General features: G+C 42.6%; 1 protein-coding gene across 2 annotated transcripts in view; it reads left to right on the forward strand.

Annotated features, from left to right (window-relative positions):
- Window positions 1-14,446: 14,446 nt before the first annotated feature.
- Window positions 14,447-26,379, forward strand: part of LOC147637365 (serine/threonine-protein phosphatase PP1 isozyme 1-like) — a 62,348-nt gene continuing 50,415 nt past the window's right edge. Inside the window, exons 1-2 of one of the 2 annotated variants that reach the window (XM_086799147.1) lie at window positions 14,447-14,979; window positions 15,268-15,318. In XM_086799147.1, the coding sequence (XP_086655273.1) occupies window positions 14,802-14,979; window positions 15,268-15,318 (229 nt within the window). In that variant the 5' untranslated portion in view covers window positions 14,447-14,801. The remainder of the gene's footprint in view (window positions 14,980-15,267; window positions 15,319-26,379) is intronic. The other variant, XM_086799148.1, reaches the window with a different exon arrangement.

A 26,379-nucleotide genomic window follows, 5' to 3' on the forward strand; every position in this document is an offset into this window, starting at 1 on the left:
GAGAGAGAGAGAGAGTGAGAGAATTCTTCCCTTCAATTCTGGCCGCCTCCCTCCACACACTCCATTGGAGATAAGGATGAGAAGATGAATGGTTGAAAACCATTGAGTGGGCTCCGGTCCACCGGTCACGCGCGGACCCTGACAACCCCATCGAACCGACGCTCTGATACCAGTGTTAGATATCCGTAACGCCGCTCTACGGGCGTTACCATAGGAGGGGACGGCCTCTGGCTCACCACCCAGCCATAGAGGAAGAATTAGGATTGCCCTAGCCTGGCCGCCCATGACTCTGCATGGGCGTCCTCTCCCACTGAACCCCAGACATGGCCATCCGCCGGTCTGCCGGTCTGCCGCCGCCGTCGGTCATCACAAGCGTTACAGCCTACGTGACACATGCCCACAGATTGTGCTTCTTTGTTATGACTAGTTTGGAGACCAAAAAATCACCGGGCCATATCAATGATACCATTGGATCTGGTTGGGGAGGGTGGTTTCTCCTCTTCCCCAAACCCAGAGTACCTCAACCCTTCTTCCATGGACTCTTCACTACTAGTTTCAACGGTGGTCAAGTTCCTTAAGACACTCAAGTGAGTGTTTACTAAGTGACATGAACCCACACTTTTTTGATATGAAGATCATGGGTGATTCGATGCATTATCGTCAGGTGTAAGATCGTCTCCGATGAGCTTTCTAGATCTTAAGTGCATGTATGTATGATTTGATAAGATACTTTGATGGCCCAATTAAGTTTTGATCCGATTCTGTCGATCTGTTTCTAAGGCCGTGAGATTGCAGAGAATAGTTCACGAGCGTGAAGTGTCAGAAAACAGTTCACGTCGTGAACGAATTTCTACACTTTCACATGTTTAAAAAATTTTGCTCTTGGGGTCAGAACTCCTCGTTACCTTGTTATGGGTGTCAATCTTTTCAAGCCTTCTTTAGCCTTATCCTAACTATACCAAGCTCGTGAGTTGGATTTGATTAAGGCATGAGATTACAGGGAAAAGTTCACGTCGTGAAAATATAAGGTTTCACATCGTGAAAAATAATGGGTTCACACCGTGAAGAGTTCTAAAATAGTTCACATCGTGAACAATTTTTTGCACTTTGATGATTCTTGATTTTGTTAGACCTCATGGCATCAGAGGTGTCAAGATAAGGTTACCTATTTTTGGCAAGGTAATCCCATGATTTGCGGCGTTAATCGTGACGCTGATGTCGAGAGCAGTTTGCGATGTGAAGTTATAGAAAACAGTTCACGGCGTGAACATTTTCTTGCAACTCCACATGGAAACTTCTCGCGTCAACTATTATATGATTTTGGGTGCAAAATACTTATCCCAAAAGTTCCCAAAATGATTGTGCCACATCTAAGGAGTGGAATACAAGTTTAAGGCACAGTCAATGGCTCCTTATTTTTTAGATTTTTGTGAATTTTTGGAAAAGAAGAAAAACAGAACACCAACCTGCTCATTCACGTTGATGCTTCTAATGATGCAAATATCAAAATTAACTAGAAAAAACAGTGAAACTCTATTCTAAGACCACTCCACCACACATATACACAGCAAACACAACCAATTTCACACGATTTTTTACTTCCACACAAATCTTATCCATTCATTTCCTACACAATGCACTACCAAAATGCAAAGGCAATCATGAATCTTATGCAATGGGAGCTCAAACTCCAAGAGGAAGGAAGAAACAGAGGTGTTTCCCTGGCAGCGGCACCAAAAATGTTATGGGCTACCACACCTCCAAGAGGGAACTCAATGCATTCACCTACAAAATGAGCAATAGATCACGACCGTATGGCACTTACCAATGTTTCGAACTTGAGTCTCTTGAGGCCTCCAAGCTCACTTGTTAAGCTCTAAACCTCCAAGCTCCACCTCCACGTTGTCACCGTAGAGTCGCTCACACTGTCGCGTAAGGTAATCACTCTCTCTCACTCTCCCACACAAGCATGTATCATACAAGCATAGAAGAGGCACAATGCTAGAATTCTCTCTCTCTCAATCTCTCTTAAGACACAAGAAGAGCTCTCTATAGCACAAAGGGGAATTGTGTTTTTTCATTATGAGAAAATGCCTTATATACATTTGGCCCTTATTCACACTTGGGCACCCAAAAACTTACTTAAGTAGGCCTTGGGTGGCCAATATCTCATAATGTATAACTTTTATAGTGCCGTTTCATGACACTTATTAAAGTCCTCAATTGGAGGAGCATACTTGTTAATCCAAAATGGGATTCACACACACACACACACACACACACGTGTGTGTGTGCATACATGTGTGCGTACATGTGCAGCACTATATAGCACACTGAATATACTATATAGCACACTGCATAAGCACATTAATTGTGACACACTATATATGCTATATATCCTAGTGTATATGCTAAATAGCACACTAAATATACTATATAGCACATTGAATATACTATATAGCATGCCTATATAGCCCATTGTATGTGCTATATAGCACACTGAATATACTATATAGCACATTGAATATACTATATAGCACACTGCATAAGCACAATAATTGTGACACGCTATATTTGCTATATAGCCTGCTGTATGTGCTATATAGCATATTGAATATGATATATAGTACATTGTATGAGCACAATAGATGTGGCACACTATATATTGAGCATATAGCACACTATATATGCTATATAGCATACTATGTATACTATAGATGTGTCACACTATATATGCTATATAGCACATTGTATATGCTATATAGCACACTATTTCTACTATGTAGTACATTGAGCATATAGCGCACTGTATATGCCATATAGGACACTATGTATACTGTATAGATAATAGCACATTGTATATGTTATGTAGTACATTGATCATTTAGCACACTGTGTATGCTATGTAGCACACTATGCATATACTACATTTTATGTAGCACATTGTATATGCTATATAGCAGATATATGTGCTATCCATACAATATATTATGTTGTATAGTAGATTTTACTACTATATAGTAAATTTTACTGCTATATAACTGATTTTACTACTATGTAGTTGCTCTTATCCATACAACATATTATGTGTGCTATAAAGCAACATATGGTATGTGATGCATAGTAGATTAATGTGCTATAATAGAGACATGCTAGTCTTTATTACACAGCATACAATATAAATAATTCACGACTAAATAGATCATATTTTTAAGAGATAGTAGCAAACAACATATGATAGTGATCTTACTTGGGACTCATCAAGGGAATGCATTGGGTGCTTCACATATCGCAATTTGAAGATGACAAATGTCCTTCTTGTTTGGCGACAATCTTGTTATTCACTATCTTCTCTATAGCCCTCTTTCTTCTTTGCATCAATATCAAAAAGTGTCATCACTCTTCACGAGTTTCTTTTGTTTCCTTTGCTCCCATTAACTGGTAGCGTCATACTTTCTTATGACCTTAAAAAAACCCATTTTCACCTTTGCTTTTATGCTTTTTTAACACATGTTAGGGACACTTAACAAGAAGTCAAGTGGAACTTTAACCCTCTCTCTCTCTCTCTCTCTCTCTCTCTCTCTCTCTCTCTCTCTCTCTCTCTCTCTCTCTCTCTCTCTCTAGAAAAGATTATTTTTGTTAAAAAATACTACTGCTACCATCCCATTAAAATGTGTTTCCTTTCCCCTCCCTCTAAATAACTCTGTGTCACCTCCCCCCCCTTCCCTTTTTCATCTCTTCCTATTTTATGTATGGATTAGAGGAGTTGCTTTTTCAGTGCTTATGAGAAAATCTTAACCTCATGCAAAAGTTACCTTAAATGACCCACTTACCCTAGAATTTATAGTCCACTCTTTAGATGCTAAGGCTTAACAACTTAACAAGCCCAAAAGACTAGTGCTACTCTAAGGGCTTGGTATATCTTAACGGTTAACTTTTCTTCACAAATTAAAAACTCATGTTAACATGGATAGTTAAGCCCATCCAAGTTGATGCAATTCAACATTAATCACTGATCAATACTCAAGTTAACTTGATGGTTAACTTTTTCACAAATTAAAAACTCATGTCCACATGAATAACTAGTTAGGCACCATGCAAGTTGATGCAATTCACGATTAATCACTAATCAATACAAAAATAATGCATTAAAAGTTTTAGGACATTCAATGCAATGTGAATTACAAGGTATGAACCACAAAAGAGAATGAAAGAATAATAATGAACACCTTGCGCTGAAAACCTAATGTGGCATCAACCACGTCAACAAGCATGAACATAAAGTTACTAGTTCAACAATTAGATGTCTAATAACTTACCAAGGCAAGTAGTGGACAACATGTGATCACTAATAACCTACACAAGCTCCACAACAAGAAATCAAGTGGACCTTTGACCTAAGCATTTTAAAAAACATAAACATAAAAAGCCTTGGCATGGTAGGCTAACAAACACTTGTTCTAATTGCCCCCTTGATGAAAACAGAGGATAAGAACATTAGTATTTTTTCAAAGTTGTAAACCTTTGCACGGTAGCACTATAACAATTTTTGCACAACAAAGAATGTCCACGTGGAAAATCAAAATTGATTAAAATTTTTGGATTGAATAAAAAGCTTCATCGCGTCCAAAAATAAATAAAATCAACCTAGCCAACGTGCTTTGCTCATTGCAGAAATTTTTTTCCCCCAGGCTTCCCCTCCCCTGCTGAAGAAATCGGCATTCTTTGCGGCAAGAACTCGCCGGCCAGAGCGATGCCAATTATTAATTGGTGTTTTCTTTGACCCTCTCTATACTGCGCTGAAATCAACTTCCACCACCTCAACTACAACAAAGACCAACCTGTCCACATGGTGCTTGTGGGGGATGTCTATGGAACATAAGACCCACTTGTCCACCAGATTGTGCTTGTTGCCCGTCCACGGCACCGGCGGGTGGAATCTTGCCACTTTCAAATAAAAAGAAACAGCTACACTATTTCTGCTAGTATTCAGCTACGACATGGAGAGGAAGAACACATCAGTACAAGTTCACTACAGAGCAACTGCTCGACACATGACTAAAAAACCTTCTAAGAGCTATGACCATAGCATGGTTCACATCACTGGCTGTTCTAGTTGTGACTATCAGTAGCATGCACTTCTGCTAACTCTTTCTCTGCTCGCCTTGCACCATCCTTTTAAGCTCGATCTTCTTGATCTTGGCAACAGCTACCCCGGTGGTTATAGCCCGCCATCTTCACACGTGCAGTACCGAGGTGGTGCTCACGACGTGGAAGGTGGTCAAACTGAGCGCTCTGCCGCCCCACTAAGCTGTTGGGAGGAACACCTGGCACGCTCGGTGCTGGAGCTTCTGTTCCAGAACCCGTTCCCTTTGTAAATTTTTCTTTGAATTTCATAAACATCTCTGGTAGAGTGTAGTTTGGAACGTACACATTATCAGAGTAAGTTGTATGTTTCTGCATCTTCTTTAGTTTTGTTGCCTGATCTCTTGAACACCCAAGACCCCTATGGTCGGTCTGCGGAGTCTAGAAGTCGAACACTCTCACCATTGGTCGGTGTGGGGTTTTCCCTAGGATCTTCTTTTCTGCCATTGGTATTGTCTTCTACTCGACCTGTATAGCTTCTTCGTACTCTTCCGGATGTTCTAAAAGGGGGCTTTATGGTTTTTCCGCATTTGGGTCTCCGGTGTTCCACTTCCAGACATTAATGCTGCTTGGTGATTGCATCCTTGGTGGGAGCAATTTCCTCCCCTCCGCCGGAGTCTAAGAGAACAAGAATTGAGAGCATGGATGTTCCAGAGGGAGGGGTTTCCTAATCAGTATGGACTTTATTCTGTCTACATTTTGAAAGTATTGTGGTAGCTCCTTGTTGTCCTTCAATAACTTTGAGAACATCACATGAGAGGCTTCAAAAAATGGGTTATCTATGCTGGCCCATGGAGCAGTTGAGCTGTTGACCAATCGATCTTTAAGGCACTCATTTTCTTTATTCAGGGCTTGGTTGGCATCTTGCAACTTTCAGACCTCACCCATTAGCTCTCCATGCTCTTTTCTTGGCACACCGGCCAACATCATCTTTGTGCTTTCTATGGCTAGTTGTGCATCAGCCTTCACCTTAGCGATTTCTGCTTGTAGCCTGGCGACCTCCTCTTTCGCTTCTCGTAGCTCTAGTGTCCACTGCAACCTCATTTTCTGGGTCTGTTGCACTTTTTCTGCCATTGGTCGTGCCTCGTCTATCTGCCTCTAAAGGGTTGTTTTGTATTCTTCCCAGTCTGTGGGCCTTTCTCTTCTAAGTTGGTCTTTGTTTTCCAGACAGTGTTGCATTTCCAATTCAAGGGCATTCAGCTCAATGATTATGTCCATTTCAAAATTTGTGCTTTTCTCTAACTTTTCCTTGTATTCTTTTGCCTATGTTTTTGCTTTGTCTCTTACTTCATAGGCTTCTCTCATAATTTATGCATATTCGTGGAAGGGTGTGGCATCCTGCAATTCTTGATGTAATTCCTTATTTCTCTATGCTAGTTTCTTAGCCTCCTTCTCCCAGTGAGTTGCTTTCCAAGTTGTCGCCTTCAGGGCTTGCACCAAGCTCTGCTCTTCATGGTCAGAATGGGTCGTATGTGATTTATATGTGGTGGTTTTTCTGTCTAATTTGTTTGGTCCATGTAATCCATATAAAATAGCAAGGATGGGTTTTGTTTACATGCTTAGTATAGTCCATGTGTGGCATATATAGTCTTTATGCTCCGTATAAGTTGGGAATTGATTCCATGTGTGAGTGAGAGTGTTTATTCACTTCTATGTTTATTAGTATAGTATTGTTTATTAGCTTATGTGTTTGTGCTTTTGTTTTCCTATAGGGTGAGTGTGTGGATATTTGGTCATGTCTCATACCAGATATGTAACGTTGGTTTCAAAGCATAGTCCACATGTCTATGTCTCAGGATCGTCTCAGACGAGTTGTACATTTGCTTCATGGAATGCATTACTCATGCATAGATTGCTTTCTCTTAACATGTAGAAATGCATGAAGTGTATGTGAGGGAGAGACATTATGCAGGTATGTATTTTTGTTAAAATGTATGCATGCATATGTGTGTGAATTGTATGCTTTCTCTTAGTATGCACAAATGCATGAATTGAACATTGTCAAACAGAACGTATGGGAGAGACATTGTGCAGGTACATATTTTCATCATAATATATACATGAATGTGTGTGTGAATATATAAATACATGTTTGTATGCATGTATGTGTGTGTAAATACATAAATACATGTAGAAATTTCTTGCTTAGCAGCATGCATGCATGCTTGTGTCGTCTTTGAGATTATTTTTCATGGCGTATTGGCAAAAGGAATGCCAACAAACCATGGTGAATTGGCAAGGCATTGCATAGGACAAAGATGGTATTAGCACATTAGAAACATAGGAAAGCACACTTGAAGGACAAACCACAACGCAAGTCACAACTCTTAGAGGCTTTCATCAAACATCTCCCATGATCAATCACATAGACATTTAATCAATACAAGAAATTCACTAGAACATATCAACAATACCTAAAATTAAATTCCATATTCCCATCGGCATTGGATAAGTGTAGAAAAATGATATGAATAAAAATTTAGATTGTATTTCAATATTGTCATTTAAACATACACAATAAAGCTATGGCATGAAACCCATGAATAGAAACTTGGCCTAACTACTTTGGTTCCCATCCCAAATTAGCATCCAAGAAGTCCCTTAGGTGCTAAAGAGAAGTGATGACTTGTCTTGCATTTTCTACGCTTATTTCCTACATGACTCGAGCATTCTCTCGCATTGGTTGGATGGCACTGGTTGCATCTGCATGACTCAAGCATTCTCTTGCATTGGTTGACTGGAAGTGGTTGCATCTACACGAGTCAAAGATGATCAAGATATTAAAACCTTTACAATATCCAAGAATTAACATACATTATGGTAGAGTATTCTCTGTAATCCGACACAAAACTATGATCAGAACATAATGCAAGAAACATGTGATAACATGCCAAAAGCACGATTTCTTATCCTTCAAGGATACCTTTCATCCAATAACCCTTGAATGCTTTTGAGCCGTGGACTTGGTGAGCATGCCAAAAAACTTTTCTATAATAAGCCTAGGGGGAATTGAACCCCAAACCTTAGCCATATTGGCTATAGACCTCTAAGAGGCTCCCCACTCCCTAGTTAGTATAGGTTGAAGATAAATCAAAATAAATAAAAATATTAATAAAAGATACTTACCTCTGTATATGCGGCCAAGTTTCATGCTCATATTGAAATCTCAAAATAGAGCTGCTTGTATTTGACTACTCAATGCACCTGCTTGTATTTGACTACTCAATGCATCTGCACAAAAGTATATAATATACATAGACAAAGCTACTATTTTTGGAATGTAAGACAAAGTAACATTCAAATCCCTAAGTATGTGGCTTTAAATAGGTTGTAATGAGCATAAAACATAATGTGATGTCAAATATATACAATGGTCAAACATAACCAAAAACAAAAGGCCTAGCTCTTTGGCTTCTCCTCACCACTAGAAACATTGTCGTTCTTTTTTTCATATGTATTGATGTGATCCTCTTAGGGGCTAGTGGTCGACCTCTTACTTGTGTGGTAGTTGTGGCTCTTGGAAAATGGGTGTGATCATGGCCACAATGGTGGCAGTCATGGCTATGGCTACATCCATAGCTTTGTCTGTTATGGCTACGGCTTCGTCTATTATGGTTATGGCTGCGGGGCTAATAGCTACAGCTACATCGGGTATGGCTACGATCATGTCTGCTATGGCTACATTTGCGTCGATGGCCATTATTAGTAGTAGTGTGACTACAGTTATGGACGATAGCTGAGGACTCTGATTGTGTCTATGGCTCATGATGCTATGTGCATGGCAACTACATCTACGGTTGCGCTATGGTGATGGTGGCCACATCTATGGATGTGCTTGCATTATGACTGTGGATCGGGTAATGACTCTGACTATAAATTGTGGCTATGGTGATGGCTTCTTCTATGATGCCCCCCCCATGGCTGCTCCCCCTTGAGCTGAGGATGTGACTTCAACTACGGTGTTGTTAGGGAGGTATGGCGTGCCTACTATAGTGTGTGCACAATGCTCCGCATGTGACTGCTGCCCTCTTTGTGAATGACCTTGGGACGAGGCATTAATGCTAGATGTCGACCAACGAGGGGCCCGAGAACACTAGGAACCATTGGAGGCCTGAGAATGCTTGGAACCATGCATATTGCACCTGTGACATAGGAAAAGAAGAGAAGATATTAATACTTGTCATAGCCTATAACTCTCTTTCTCCAACAATATGTGTCAACTTTTATACTGCCTAGACTAGAAAGCTATTGATTTCACAAAAAACTTAGTATAGAGAAGGATGGCTCGTGTGTAAGAAACCATGATCCAATGGATCTTAAGAACTGGGCATGACACGCTTGATCGCACTCATCAATGCTAATGCAATGGCAACCTATATCTGTTGGGAACTTGGTGCACAAATGAGCCATGTCCTCGACTCTCTTGCAAAATAACCAATGAACATCTTTGTTATTTGTGCACATGGCAACAAGGGCACTACATACAAGATGATTGGGACGATATAAGTTTGCTAAAGAAAGACATTAAAAAATCAATTGGCACAACAAGAAACATACATGAAAAAGTTTGGATGTCTTTTTGTGCCTCCTCACAATGGTGTCTGGAATCCATGTTTTTGATTGAGAGAAGCATCTTGCTACCCTTTGGAGTTTCCCACATAAAGTCCATAAATGGGTTTTGTGTGCTACCTTCACATGATCCATATGCCATCTCACGTTCTAGTTTAGGGGCCACCTTCCTTGCACGTCCAAAGAAACACACGATAAGCTATGTAAACATAAAATGATGATTACTTGTTGATTACACATCTTTGAAGCAATTGGAAAACCCTCGAATAGGGACCTCGGCCATGGTGGTGGTGTTCTATGTGTCGACATTGACTAGTAGCCATTTTTGGCTTGTGTGAAACCTAGGCTAGGAAGGTCACTTGGAGGTGAGACCTAGGCTGAGAGTAGTATGTTATGTGGTCTTTGACCCTATCTAGACAGATTCAAAATAGCTCATGGGGATTAGATTTGGCAAGCCCCCGAACTAGGGACCTTGGCCAACGGTGGTAGTCATAGTAGAGTGATGACAAGCAGTGATTTTTGACTTGTCTAAAACCTAGGCCAGGACAATCATGTGGAGGTGACACTTAGGCTGAGAGTAGTCTTTTATGTAGTACCGAACCCTATCCAAACAATTGAAACAGCTCCTCAAGATCGAATTTAGCAAGCCCCTGTACTAGAGACCTCAACCACAGTCATGCGGTGGGCCTGATGCATGGAACGTGAGATTACTTCATGTCATGAAACGAAGTGTTCAAGACCCAGGATGAATGGTCTCCCTATATCAGGGTGTCAGTAAGCTATTAGAACATAACACCAAGTACGGATGGATTATGATCTGAATTGTGGATAAGTGTATCTTCATTTGTTGATACTCAACTCAAAGAGAGGGCTACAAACGCTACAACCCACACGACAGGATGTTCTACACCAATAGGGATGTAGTGTTTGATGAATTGAACAAGTGGTGTCATCCAGATGAATGTGATGTATATGATTGATATACCAGGGACATGGCAGAAGTTGAGCCACAAAAGGAGTTAAGGACCATTAGGTCTTATGGTTCAGATACGGATAATAATACCAGTTCTGAGTTCAGTGACATGACAGATGCATAAGATGGCATCTCCCCATGGTCTAGGAGATCGGGAACTACCTCTGCACAAAAGGAATCATCTCGAGTCTATGTGGAGGGGGATGGATGGTTGGCGATGGCAACCAACAGGGTACCCAGATGGCCAACATGTCATTTATATATATATTGCATGGTCAACTAAGAAGTAGTTTTGGTATACTTACTTCACAAGGACCAAGTACATATATTGGACATCCCACATGTCGAACCCCACGAAGAACTAAGGTCTTTAGGAACCCCCTTAGCAAGTGGCAACATAGTGGAGTTTGCACCAGCTAGACGCAGCCATAGTGGAGTTTGCACCAGCTAGACGCAGCCATAGTGGAGTTTGCACCAGCTAGACGCAGCTATAGTGGAGTTTGCACCAGCTAGACGCAGCCTTGTTTTTTATGTATATGATACTTTAGATAAGGTTCAGGTGGCAACATAGTGGAGTTTGCACCAGCTAGACGCAGCCTTGTTTTTTATGTATATGATGCTTAAGATAACTCAAACATGGGATTTAATATATATGATGCATAGGATAACTCAAACATGGGATTTTATGATGGAATGGTGAGCCACAACCGAGCACACATGAGATAGGTGAAGGTGACATGCCAGAACCTCAGCCCCATGGTGGCAGTCCGGCGGATGGCTGTCGACAATGATTGGTAGCCATTTTCGGCTTGTTTGAAACCTGGGTCAGCGAAGTCATGTTGAGGTGAGACCTTGGCCAAGAGTAGTTTTTTATGTGCTCTTCAACCCTATCTATACAAATTCAAAAGATCTCGTTGGGATCGGATTTGGCGAGCCCCCGAACTAGGGACCTTGACCACAATGGTGGTCTATGGCTGTCTAGTAGCCATTTTTGGCTTGTTTGAAACCTAGGCCACGAAGGTCACATATTGAGGTGAGACCTAGGTTGAGAGTAGCATTTTATGTAGTCTTCGACCCTATCCATATAGATTCAAAACAACTCGGAGGATCAGATTTGGCAAGCCCTTGAACTAGTGACCTCAGCCATGGTGGTAGTTAGTGGGGGCTACGAGTAGTGGTAAGTAGCTATTTTTGGCTTATCTGGAACCTAGGCTAGGACGGTCATAAATGGAGGTGAGACTTAGGGCTGAGAGTAACATTTTATGTGGTCTTCGACCCTATCTACACGGTTTGGAAGCAATTCCTCGAGATTGAATTTGGTGAGTCCCCAAACTAGGCACCTCAGCCATGGTTAGGCGGTGGGCCCGATGTGCCAAACATGAGTCTAGTCATTTCTTGAAACGAAGTGTTTAAGACCCAAGATGAAAGGGCCCCCCTATGTCAGGGTGTCGGTAAGCTATCAGAATGTATCACTAAGTATTGATGGATTATGATCCGAATTGTAGACATGTGTACCTTCATAAATACTCAACTCAAAGCCAGGGCTACAAATGCTACAACCCACATGACAAGATGTTTTGCACCAATAGAGAGGTAGTGTTTGATGAGTTGAACAGGTGGTGTCATCCAAACGAATGTGATGCATATGATTTAGATACCAGGGACATGGCATATGTTGGGCCACAAAAGGAGTTAAGGACCATTGGGTCGTATGGTTTGATACGGATAATAATCCAGTTCTAGGTCAAGTGACATGATAGATGCATCAGATGGCATTTCCCCATGGTTTAGGAGACCGAGAACTACCTCTGTGCAAAAAGAATCATCTTTAGTATATGTGGAGGAGGTTGGACAATAGGCAACTAAGGCAAGGTGCACAGATGGCAACATGTCATTTTTATATATTGCATGGTCAACTCAAAAAGTAGTTTTGGTATCCTAACTTCATAGGACCAAGTACATATATTGGACAAACCACATGTTAAACCCCACGAAGAACTAAGGTCTTTAGGAATCCCCCCAGACAAGGTCAGAGTAGAGGTTGCACCACCTAGATGTAGCCTTGTTTTTGATGTATATGATGCTTAGGATAACTCAAACATGGGATTTGATGCTAGGATGAGTGGACTAGAACCTAGAACACATGAGATAGGTCAAGGTGACATCCTAGGACTTTAGCCACGGGTAGCGGTCTCATTGACAACTTGCCCCCGCCGATAGTGACAAGTAGCCATTTTCGGCTTGTCAGAAACCTAGGCCAGGGAAGTCATGTGAAGGTGAAACGGCTTGGGTTGAGATTAATCTTTTATGTGCTCTTCAACCCTATTTAAACTGATTTAAAACATTTCGTAAAGGATCGGACTTGGCGAGCCCTCGTACTAGGAATCTTAGCCATGGTGGTAGTCGATGGCCCTATTGCCACGGGCAGTGATAAGTAGCCATTTTCGGGTTCTTTGAAACCTAGAACAAAAAGGTCACATGGAGGCGAGACCTGGGCTGAGAGTAGTATTTTAAGTGGTCTTCAACCCTATCTAGATGGGTTTGAAATAGCTCGTGGGATCGAATTTGGTGAGCTCCCGAATTAGGGACCTTAGCCATGGTGGTGGTCGTCGATGGCTGTTGTTGACGACAGTGACAAGTAGCCATTCTCGCCTTGTCTGAAACCTAGGCTAGGAAGGTTATGTGGAGGTGAGATCTAGGTTGGGAGTACTCTTTTATGTGATCTTTGACCCTATTCAGACAAATTGGAAACAACTTGTTGGGATTGAATTTGGTGAGCCCCCGAACGCGTGGGTCGCCTACTTGTCTACCCAAAAATAAACGCCTCCCATATAACATACCCAAGAACATGGTGTTACCTTACATCAACACCGAAGATGCAACATCAATATTTTTTACCTCACACATTAGATTCTCGTTGGTTTATGAGAGCATTAAGTTAGGGAGATCCGAAGCACTATAAATCTGTACTTTATCCTCCTTATTTGAGAGATGCACCAACTTGGTTCTTTAAGAAATTTCTCTGTATGTGTGTTCTCTTTACTATGAGAAAGTTGTGTGAGCACTTCTTTCAAGCTTGTGTGAGTACTTGGTTCTTCAAGCAATTTCTATGTATTGTGTTCTCTTTACTATGAGAAAGTTGTGTGAGCCCTTCTTTTCAAGCTTGTGCAAGTGAAAGTAAGAGAGAAATCTCATTTCAACTGTGTGACATCTCTTGTGAGAGACAGAGAGAGAGAGAGAGACAGAGAGAGATAGAGATAGATAGAGAGAGAAACAAATCCGTGTGAGGGTGGGAATCCAAGTAGGGATGAAATATATCTTGCATTAGGCGGTTAAAGGTTGCAGGAGCATTGGTTAACCCGAATGACATTACAGTAAACTCATAGTGACCATAACGGGTATTGAAAGTTGTCTTGGGTATATCTGCTTCCTTGACTTCGATCTGGTAGTAACCAGACCTCAAGTCTATTTTTGAGCAAACTTTGGCTCCATAAAGCCTATCAAGAAGCTCATCGATGCGAGGGATAGGGGTTAAGTTGAGAATGAGGGAAAGGTCCTTGCACTAAGAAACTCAGCCCATCTCATGCATATCATCTTCATCCGTGGGCCCCATCCCCTTAAAAACAGGGCAGGATGAAACGTGCGGTTACGTGGACTCGGGAGGGAAGAACGATGGTTTTGGCAGAGGAGCGGTTTTTCAAACCCGCGTTGAACTGACTCGCAGGCGGTTTTCTCACCGTTGAAGCGCGCTTAGGGTGGAATCCCCCTAATTTTTGCTGTTCCCTCTTGGGGCGGAGAGGAACCCAAAAAAAGAAGAAGGAAAAGCAATAGATCTCTCCGTTCTTTCCGCCTTCGTTATGTCTCAGAAACTCTAATCACCCCCCCTCCGAAGCCCTTGTCTCTGTGCGGGAAGCTGGAATCCTTACTCAGAGCAGTATCTTTAGCTTTCTCTGTGCAGGAACCTTAATTGTCTCTCTTCGGTAACCCTAACTTTTTCCTGCGCAGAGGCTCTAACTTTCTGTGTAATTTTTGGAAGCCTGATCCGTGTTTTCTTTCCCACCACGGCCTCTCAACGCCCTCCGCGAAGCCCTAATTCAGGCCGGAGCAGTGTTTCATGGACTCTGCAGTCGTGGACGACATCATCGCTCGCCTCCTCGATGTGCGAAACTCGCGCCCCGGCAAGCAGGTGCAGCTCTCCGAGAATGAGATCCGGCAGCTTTGCTCCACCTCCAAGATTATCTTCACGCAGCAGCCCAACCTGCTGGAGCTTGAAGCCCCGATCAAGATTTGTGGTAAGTGTCCTCTCTGCTTAAAATATTTGCATATTTGCCCCCATTTGCCATCGTTGGATTCGTAGGAAGTTCGTGCGGATGCATTTTCTGTCTCGCTTGGATGTGTTCTTGATCCGGACAAACCGAATCAAACTGGGAAACCTATCGAAGAGTTTCGGTTTTTTTTCTTCGTTTCCATTCATAGCCTCATGCATAGATGCTCAAGTATCAGAAGCATTTTGGTTGATAGGTCCTTTCGGTGTTATCCCTTTTTTTTAACGGACAGCACTGGGCACCATTGGTGGGCAGGGCTGGGTATGCTGGAGCGGGATCGGCCAGGTGGCCAAGTATCCAGTGAAGGTAGAACTCCCTTTTTCCTCCACCCACGATTGCTTCTTTCCCATTTGTTCATCACAGCCCCCCACACGGTAGCTGTGTTTTAGGCTACCAAACCTTCTGTGTACAATACATTGGCCACTTTGCGCTTTCAAATTCAAGCAAAGTCGCTCTACTTTTTTTTTTCCTTCCTCCTATTTTACTGTCTCTCCTTCTTCACAGTTTTGTACGACAGAAGTGAGAGGCACCAGAATCCCTTACATGGTATCAAATTCACGGTTGAAGATGAGTGCTACCGAGTTTCCTTTAGGAAGCTTAGAATCTGTGAAGGTGATCAATTCAAAGTGCTTTCTAGACCTAGCATTTCTTGAAAGAACTCTCAAGCCCACTCAAATCATGGAGGCACATCAGTGGCATGGCTCTACAGTACTAGTGGATCCAAAACTCACATAATCTTACCTGCCTGCAGTCCCAAGAGGCCATTCTCTTTAGCACCCATGCTTGGGCTCCCTGATCTAAGTGAATCTTTCACTGTGGTCTGTAATGAGATGTGGTGGATCATCAGTGGCATGGCTCTGTAGTCTAGTGGAGCCAAAACTCACATCTTACCTTGCTGCAGTCCAAGTGGCTGTTCTCTTTAGCACCCATGCTTGGGGTCCCTAATATGAGAGAACCTTTCACAGTGGTCTGTAATGGGATGTATTGCAGCAGCCATCCATAGCCAATGAGGGTTAGAAACTATCGCTGAGTTGACCAACTCTACTTCCTCGAATTTGTTCATGTTCATGCTGATTATCTTAATCTCTAAGTAATTTGTCCTTACCCAAATTTAGGTGGGTTGAGAGTTGAAGAGCACAAACCAGCTGAATCAAGGGCATTCAAATGTAGAGTGCAGCATCCTGCTCCACACTTGGCACACTATAGCTTTACTGAAAATAAGGGTGCTCCATCTCTATTCATTAGAATACCCTATACTCCTTGGTTGCGTCTATGAGAGGGTTCTTTAAGCAGGGGGACTCAGCAAACCTATGGTGAAGTTTTGTCCAGCAAAAGAACCATATCGAAGTCAAAATGGCCTCCACTTGAGTTATTCTATAAAGCTGAAAATTGTTCTTTAGAACGGTGAGTTTGAGTTTCTTACTTGAGAAAAGGCTTGTCGTCCTTGACTCCTTGCTTAATTGTAGGCTAGTGACAAATTGCAATTTATCAACCAAAATTATTTTTTAAATATTTTCTTGCAATTCAGCACGAATTAAATTGGGCTGAAGGAGTTGATCCTGGATGAGCTATGGAGTTCTATAGACAATGGGTAGAAGAGGTGGCTGTGGGCTAGTGTAGGAAGGTTGTTAGCTCCTTATATAGGCTATGAGTGTAAGGCTTATGTAACTACAAATGGGTAAAAGATAGATGCATTGTGATTTGGATCCACATACACTCTCAGATACCTAAACTATTGTATACTTGAGACACCTATTTGAGATGGTAAGATCTGTAGGTACTTGGTTTCATTCAGGTGATTGGCAACGTCCCTCGTGAATGGGCTGCCTTGGGACAGGATTAATGCGTATGTGGACATAGGTCATCTCACATGCACTCTGCACTGGAGTGTCATGTGACACACTGGCTCTACATCAGTGTAACATTTATTAGTAGGATTTACCTTGATAGGAATATTGATCCCATTGTAAGCCCCAGTTCGGGACATGTCAGGCACGAGCTACATAGGTCAGTCTCACAGCCATAGATAGTTTGCAGGTGTTAGTTCTCTTACCAACTTGAAGAATTCATCAGATAGGGCATGCATAAGTCAACCCATAGCATGTTGTTGCATGGTAGATAGGTCTATGGGCCAGCCAAAGGTAGCTTCGTTGGTGATTCCACTGGTCGGTGTGGAATGCTTGGTTGAAGACGATGCTAATTAATATACTTAAATACACCAAGATTTAGTGGACAACAAGCTCAATACAAACTGTAATTGCCTAAATTGACAAGAGATGCACAATGAATCGAAACGGATGGCTCCTTCCTCAAATAGAGTATATTAATCTTGGAAGAATCAAGTACATAGTGTCTTGGGCATTTTTGATCAGATTTCCATACAAATGCATATGAATACAGTATTGTAAACAATACGGTTGTGGGTGAGGATCTGCAACTCACACTACCCTCTCAAGTGCCCATGTTCTCTACCATTTGCACTCTATTGTTCCATCAACACATGGTAGTAACAATCTACAAAAGAGCACGTAGGACAAGAGAACACTACACCGGGTATGTGAACATGGAGTTTAGCTCCTTCCTCTTGCTACTTTACCAATTGCAAGTAGAGTTGATGACAGAGGAAGTCTTTGTGATGGAATCGTCTGGAGTGTTGAAATCTTCAATCTTTCGCGATCCTTTGTGACAAAAGTCTTCGAGAGGATGAAGGGAACCTTGGGAAAGCTTTCCCTATGATTCAACTTGAGAAAGGAATGCTGAAATTAGGGTTTTTTGTAACTATTTGGTCCTCCTAGCTCTATTTCACATGATGAAATCCATGCCGGGACATTAGATAGGTGGAAGAAGACATGGGGACAAGGTCCATAAGATTTGATTACGAAAAAGTACCATTCTTGGTCAAAAAGCAAGAAAAAGCAAAAAGTCAAACAGGGTTGACCGCGAGCCAAGGGCACCATTGGAAAGAGGAGACTGAGGTGGACCAAAAAGCCAAAAGGCGTTTTCTCAAAAGCCAGCTCTAAGGCCAAAAAGCAAGGCCATAAAGCTAGAAAAGCAAAGTACGAAAAGTTGAGTAATATTTTATTAATAAAAGTAAAAAGAGTAAAAGCAAAGGCAAAAAAAAAAAAGCAAAGCATAAAAAGGCAAAGCAAAAGCATGGACAAGCTTTTGGCAAAAAACAGAGCCCTTGTCAAGTATAAAAAGGCTTGAACCTCTCGTGGCATCATGAAGGAGATCGTGGAGTGTGTGGGTATCATTATGATCATGGAGAGCTTCTTCTTCACCATCAACACCTTCTCCAACTTGCTTTTCAGGTGTACGGTGAGCCCTAGACTTGTATGGGCATATGCATGGGGGATATGGACGCGTGTACAGGCATGTACAGAACTGTACGGACAGAAATTTCAAAAACCCTAAAACTTACTTTTTGGATGTTTTTATTGCCCAAAACCGATTAAAACAAGTTTTATATCAGTTGTCTTGCCAGAAAGAGCTTTTCCACGATTTTCTTCATTGACAAGCTTGTAGGAGTTGTGGAGATTACTCATGGGAACTTGGACTACTTGAACTTGGATATGAACTTGGACATAGAGCTTGGACATGGAACATAGAGCTTGGACATGGAGCATAGACATGGACAACTTGGACATAGAGCTTGGATATCGAACATAGAGCTTGGACATGGAGCATAGACATGGACAACTTGGACATGGAGCCTGGGCATGGAACTTGGACATGAACATTCAATGTAAGCCCAACGGAGCGTGCAGTGACAGATGCAGCCACGTGTATGAGAGAGAGAGAGAGAGAGAGAGAGAGAAGGGGGAGAGAGATGGGAATAGGGGATTTACATGGTGCACCACGTCGAGCAGGGAACATGCCCCGCTCCCTCTTTCGGAATTCATTTCAGGAACAATCCACGGGCTTTTCCAAGCTAGGACCACTACAAAAAATGAATACAACATCAAACAAAGTGTCGATGTCAAGATCGGGCTGAGGTCGATGTCGAGGCACAAGATAGCTGATGGTGAGCTCACCACGAGGATGACCCACAAGAGGCTTACACCGGGCTGGTACCAAAATTCCAATGTAAATACTTAAACCGAATTCTGAGGCTTGCTCTCCAAAGGGCTATAGTGACCAGCATTGTTGTGTTGGCGGCGATGCTACCACTTGGCTGCGCAAGAAACTCTGTGTACAGGTGGTGGGTTGTAACTATTTGGTCCTCCATGCTCTTTTCTCATAATAAAACTCATGCTTGGAGACATGGACAGGATGATGGACACATGGAAACAGGGTTCCTAAAGTTGGAATTGGAAAAAGCACTTGTCTGGGTCAAAAAGCAAGAAAAAGCAATAGTTAAACTTTGTTGACCAAAAAGTTGAGGGCATCGTTGGAAAGAGCTCGTCGAATTGAGTCAAAAAGCTTGAAAAAGCAGCTCCAAGGCCAAGAAGCAAGGCCCTGAAGTTAGGTCCTGAAGCAAGGCCCTGCATCTTCCGAGGTTTGATAGAAACTCAGTACGAAGGCCTTTGTGTGAATATATGCTCTTATGTGCGCGCGCGCGTGTGTGTGTGTGTGGAGTGCGTGTGTGAGAGCATATCTTGATACAGAGTTCTACACCCACTATTGGGCACTGATGACGTTAGTGGGGATGTCGTAGTATCTAGTCCATACTATGCATAATGAAGTTGATAGTTATATTAGCCTTGAGGGTTGACTACCATGAGTATATAACATTAAACATGCACGTTCTTAAAAGGTGAATTTGGGCATGTTCTTGGATTCATCTAGGTATATATATATTAATTAAAACAAAAGCAAAAGCCAAGTGATAAAAACAAAAGAAAAGCATGGTAAAAGCAGGCATCCCCTCAAGTATTTAAAGAACCAAGCATCCTCTTGGTGGATCATAGAAGTGGAGGCTCTTACAAGGAGGAGGTGGAAGAACTCCCTTGGGAAAAGTAAGAGTTTTATCTTCTACATCATCTTTCTACCTCCCCTCTACCAGCAGCCCCCTTTGCAACACCAACCACTTGCCGCCGCCTGCTGTCGCCACCGCCCAGAGCCGCCTCCGCCGCCGGCGTCGCCGCCGCCCAGAGCCGCCTCAGCCGCCAGCGTGGCCGCCGCCGCCGCCGCCGCCGCCGCCAACTGCTGGCGTCGCCATCGCCCAAAGCCACCTTAGCCGGCGTCACCGCCGCCTCAGAGCTAGTTTTTCACCGCCTGCCACCAGCGTCTCTGCCACGGGGTTTTTGCCTCATGTTTGCTAGATTTTCTGTCACTTGTTGGTTGCCCGTTTACTCCTTCACCACCAACTATTTGCTGTTATCTGAGTCTTCCATCAACACCTCCTTTCAGCTGCCTTCTTTGGGAGGGGGTGGTTTCTGTTTGAAGAACCGCCACCTCCTCCTTTATTAGTGAAAAGATTGGATTGGGAAGGAAGAGCTTTTTGTGGATACTTGAGAACATCACTTGGATTCTGTCACGTGCATCCCGCACTTGGATGCCACGTAGACATTTCTGTACAGAAGGTGCAGGACTTGGGATGGTGAACTGGTCCCATGTGAGCCCAGTTTGGGACGAGACAGCCAGGGATCCAGCTCAGTCGTCCGAGGTCAGGTGTGCATTGTTAGAAAAAGTGATCTATGTCATATCATAGACAAGGTCAAAGGGATGTGGATGAATGTGGTGAAGGCTAGGAGTTATCCCACATGCAAAGGCAAAGCCCATATGGTACTTGGACCTATATAAAGGGTCATTTCAATGTAATGTCACACAACAACTCATTCTCAAGTACACAATCTCTTGGTCAAGTAAGTGCATCTTGTGTTGCTTTGTATTGCTCTTTGTCATTTGTTTATAATCATGTTTAGCATTATGTTTGAGCCTCCTTAGGCTAGCCTAGTCCTAGATCCATGATTTCCAACATGGTATCAGAGCCTGGCAGGCTATGGTTTAGCTTAGTTTAGTTGTTTTGTCATTTCTCTTCAATATGGTGCCCGTAAAAGGAAGTGCCATTGAGAAGAAGGAATAACAAAATTATTGCATTAGTCTTTGCACCATTAGGGATCTGGTAGGTTCAGCTCTCCAATAGCTTAGATCCTTTCTCTCTTAGCATTGATTTAGGTTTTCATTAGAAAAAGATTTAAGGTTTTTTAAGTCTTAGGAGTTTCTCCATCCTCCTTAGCATCCACAATTAGGGATCACAAGTAGTGCTTGAATCCTTTGCAAACATAGTCACTTGAGAAGCAGCCATTTGCAAAGCAAATCCTCAGTCCTTCGAAGAGCACTAACTCCACCATCTTCACACAAAGCAATAGCAAGGAGTGTTGTATACTTTTGAAAGAAAGCTATGTGTGGGAGAAGCTGAAGACTGAAGTGTTGAAGCTGAGAGGACAGTAAAGGGAGAGAAGAGGAGGCTCCACTGTGGCAGAGGGTGCTGCGACAGAGCCTGTAAGTGGAGTAGCTGATCTTGTTGAATAAATGATGGCGCAAGCTAGGGCTGCAGTTGAAGAAGTAATCTAGTAAGCAGAACAAACGTAGCAGAGATCGTCTCATCATCATCAGCAGAAGCAGCGCGACGCATCAAAGTAGCAACAGCTACTCAGATTGCTTTGTGATGAGCAAGGGGCCCTTCAAACAGCAAGGCTGCCCACTGTAACCCACTTCAGCTCCTTAGCCACCACTGCGTCTACAGAAAGGCCGTCCACGAACTTTCAGCAAAGAGCAAAGCAAGAAGCTGACGGCAGCGAAGTAAGTGATGATCAGCACGCAGCAACGAATGCGCCAGAAGACAGATACAATCAGCCGGAAGAGAGAGTGCTTGAAGCGAAGCAAGCAAAGCGCAGCTGACCAGATCCGAAATCAGCGTGGAGCTCCTGACATCGAAATCAACGCAGCAATAAACGCGCAGCGCCGGTGGAATAAAAGCTGGCCGTTTTTGCATTTGAAATAAGAGATTCTCTTCTATTTAATGAGACTAAGGTTTAAAAACCTTAAAGCAATATAAGAGGTTGTTCCTATGGCACTTAAGGAAAGAGTGTTCTTTTACTCTTTTTTGGAAAATTCCATGCATTATGAAGATGCCTCAAGGATGGGAATGCACGCACAATCTATGTGCAATGTCAAGACGAAGAAGATGCTATGCAAAATGAAGAAGCAGATGAAGATGCAGACAAAGATGCAAAAATGGATGAAGATAAAGACGAAGATATCGATGAAGATGAACAAGATGCTGTCTATGTTGATTATTATGTCATGGCTCACATGTCATAATGACGAATGAATTATGCCCTCTCTTACCCAAATGTTTATGTATGTTCACCTCTAACCACCGATGATGTAGGTTATGTGTTTCTATGATGCTCACAATCTCTCTCAGTAGGCCATGTAGCCCTCAAGGGGGGATTGATGGGGAGTTGGGTCTCCATGACCAACAAATAATGATGATGATGCCCATGGATATGATAATGATGATGCTATGATGATGATGGGGTATGGGAGAGGAATGTTTTCATGTAGGAATGTTTTTCATGTCATGTCATTTTCTTTTCGCAATGTAGAAGCTATGCTCCCTATGAGCGATGCTAATTTCTTTTATGTACTGTAGAGCTATACTCCTTATGAGTTAAGCTTTTTCTTTCATGTAATGTTTGGATCAAGGAAGGGCATTATGATATGCCATGATCAAGGAAGGGTGTTAGAAAAAGTGATCTATGTCATATCATAGACAAGGTCAAAGGGATGTGGATGAATGTGGTGAAGGCTAGGAGTTATCCCACATGCAAAGGCAAAGCCCATATGGTACTTGGACCTATATAAAGGGTGATTTCAATGTAATGTCACACAACAACTCATTCTCAAGTACACAATCTCTTGGTCAAATAAGTGCATCTTGTGTTGCTTTGTATTGCTCTTTGTCATTTGTTTATAATCATGTTTAGCATTATGTTTGAGCCTCCTTAGGCTAGCCTAGTCCTAGATCCATGATTTCCAACATGCATTGCATGCAAATGAGTCTAAGGTCAGGTGTGCACTGTCCTGCACATGAAACAATGCCAGTCCGCGCTGTGAGTCTCCCTCTAGAATGATGTCTGTGATTCTGTGTATTTGGTATGGTACCGGATGCCAGATCACTGAGTAGTTAGTGTTTAGGACAAGGGGACAACCTATAGGGCTACCCCAGATCTTAGTGTGGCATGGGAATGGTGTGGAACCACCCTCATGAGGGCTAGGAAGGCCCAGGCTGAACCCACCAGCCATGAAGGGGCTGTAGGACAGCCCTAGGGCAAGCAAAAGGCAGATTCCAAGATTTTACAGCCTTTGCATGGCTGTAGGGCAGGTATGGGGGAGCCCATACAGGCTGCCCAGCCCTTGGAATGTGGGAAAAGGCCGTGCCCAGCCCTCTGGAAGCAGGCGCATCATGTCCAGCCTCTTAAGGAAAAAAAGCAACATTTTATGTGAATATTTTCAGCATTTTATACTGAATTTTTGGTCGTGGGAGCATTTAATGCTGGCCGATTGTAGTAGTACTGGCCGACTGTTGTAGTTGGGCTAGTATAAAAGGGAGAGCCCATGTTCCCATTGATTTATCTCATTCTCCACCAAGAGCTCAAGCATAAGAGGCTAGACAAAGCCAAGAGGGTGCTAAGCAAAGGGGTGAAGGATTCAGGTCAAGGGCAGGGTACTCCCAGCCAAGAAAAGGTCCAAGATTGCTTTTCTTTCAGATTTCTCATCATTCTAATAAAGCAAATACACCATCCGTGGTGGGGGCCCTGACATCATCATCCTTCTGCGCCAGAAAAAGGCAAGCAGGTGGTTCATGCAGTGCGAGTTTCTAAAGTTGTCAGTGCTTTGATGCTGAATGCCCACAACCATACTTCCGTGCCTGTTAACCTTTCCAATCAAGTTTTGAGCTTATTGGGATTTATTGGCCAGCATCCTATCAATGTTCTTGTTGATAGTGGATGCTCGACTAATTTTGTGGGAACTACTCTCGTCAGCAAGTTGCGATTACCTACTCAGCAGAGTGCGGAAGTTTTCCAAGTGGAACTTGCAGATGGTTCTTTCTTGCATTGCAGCAAACGGATTCAGCAGTTGCATTTTCAGATTCAGGACTATCAGGATCAGCTGAACTTCTCTATTATGCCTTTGTCACACTATGACATGATCCTTGGACAGTCTTGGTTATATGAGTATGATCCTTTGATCAGCTTTCGAGATCATTCCATTCGACTTTATCATAATCATCGCGAAATGGAATTACGAGGTCTGTTTAATTCTAAGCCGATTACTGTGGTTTCTGCTATGCAAGTCAAACGCTTAGTGCGTAAACGCGACAGCACTTCTGCCTTAGTTATGTTGCGAGAAGCAGGAGATAATACAGTTGATCAATCGGAATCCTCGCCATCAGATATTTCTTATTTACAACAGCCCTTCTTTCAACCTTATAAGGATTTATTTCTTGACGAGCTGCCAACGACATTGCCTCCTCGACGTTCTGTAGATCATATGATTGATCTAATTCCTGGACAACCACCGCCAGTTCGAGCTCCTTATCGAGTTTCTTATTCAGAATCTCAAGAAATTCAGAGACAATGATGTACTTGGAACACATGGAGGTGTTTGGAACACTTGCAATCTACAGTTGAGGACAACTATGATATAAGAGGGAGAGAATGTAACTATTTGGCTCTCCTAGCTCTATTTCACATGATGAAACCCATGCTCGGACATTAGATAGCTGAAAGAAGACATGGGGACATGGTCCATAAGATTTGATTACGATCAAGCACCATTCTTGGTCAAAAAGCAAGAAAAAGCAAAAAAGTCAAACAGGGTTGACTGCGAGCAAAGGGCACCATTTGAAAGAGGAGTCTGAGCCGGACCAAAAAGCTAAAAGGCGCTTTCTCAAAGCAGCCCTAAGGCCAAAAACCAAGGCCTTAAAGCCAGAAAAGCAACGCACGAAAAGTTGAGTAATATTTTATTAACAAAAGTAAAAAGAGCAAAAGCAAAGGCAAAAAGGAAAAAGCAAAGCATAAAAAGGCAAAGCAAAAGCATGGACAAGCTTTTGGCAAAAAGTAGAGCCCTTTTCAAGTATAAAAAGGCTTGAACCTCTCTTGTAGCATCATGAAGGAGATCGTGGAGTGTGTGTGGGCATCATTATGATCATGTGGAGCTTCTTCTTTGCCATCAACACCTTCTCCAACTTGCTTTTAAGATGTACGGTGAGCCCTAGACTTCTATGGGCATATGCATGGCCAATATGGACGCGTGTATAGACATGTACCGAACTATACGTGCATAAATTTTAAAAATCCTAAAATTGCTCCAGAAACCCTAAAAATTGCTTTTTGGATGTTTTTATCGCCCAGAAACCATTAAAACAAGTTTTATACTTGCCAGAAAGAGATTTTCCATGGTTTTCTTCATTGACAAGGTTGGAGGAGTTGTGGAGATTACTCATGGGAACTTGGACTACTTGAACTTGGACATAGAGCTTGGACATGGAGCATAGACATGGAGAACTCTGACATAGAGCTTGGGCATGGAACTTGGACATGAACATGGAACTTAGACATATAGATTGGACTTGTTCTAGACTTGGTTTTGGATTTGATGTGGACTTGGACTTGGATTCATTGGATTTGGATTTGGATATTAGATTTGGTACTAGCCTGGTCAGAGATACTTGTGGGTCATCCCCGTGGTGTGCACGGCATCAGAGATCTCTTACATCAACATCGAGTTGGATATTCTGCATCGGCATATTTGTTTGTTTTGTATTCATTGATTGATTGATCATGGCCAGCGTGCCCGTGCATTGTTCTTGAGTAAACTCTTGAAAGGGAGCAGGGTCTGTTCCCCGCTCAGTGTGGTGCATTGTGCAAGATCCCTATTCCCTTCTCTCTCTCCTCTTTCCCCTCTCTCTCCATATCTTTATCTCTTGGACACATGGTTGAGTCTGTCACTCCACGCCCCGCTGGGCTTACATTCTCAGCCAAAAGACTAGAAATTACAACAAAAGAAAGGACTGTTTTGCTAAATTTCAATCATTGGGAGTGTGTAGGAGAGTGAAGCTTGGATATGGAGTAGGAAGGAGAAAGTGCAGAAAATACAGCCATAAGGCCTCATATGAAGGGAGGCGCCTACTTCTAGAGAGAGGGACGAGAGAGATGATTAGATGTCCACCCTGGGTGTCAAGGCAGAAAGGACAAGTGTCTTGTGGTGCAAGCTCTCTTTGAACAAAGGGGATAAGGTTTGGGCGGTGGGCATTGAGTTTTGTCCACCTCGGGACATCATGCACAAGGTTGGTTATAATTTATAAGCGAGTTTTGGTCGTTCAAAACTTAATAAATTGTGTACACACTCACT

This window comes from Cibotium barometz, chromosome 6 (assembly GCF_041138505.1).
Source record: "Cibotium barometz isolate CiBa-2024 chromosome 6, ASM4113850v1, whole genome shotgun sequence".
Taxonomy (NCBI): domain Eukaryota; kingdom Viridiplantae; phylum Streptophyta; class Polypodiopsida; order Cyatheales; family Cibotiaceae; genus Cibotium; species Cibotium barometz.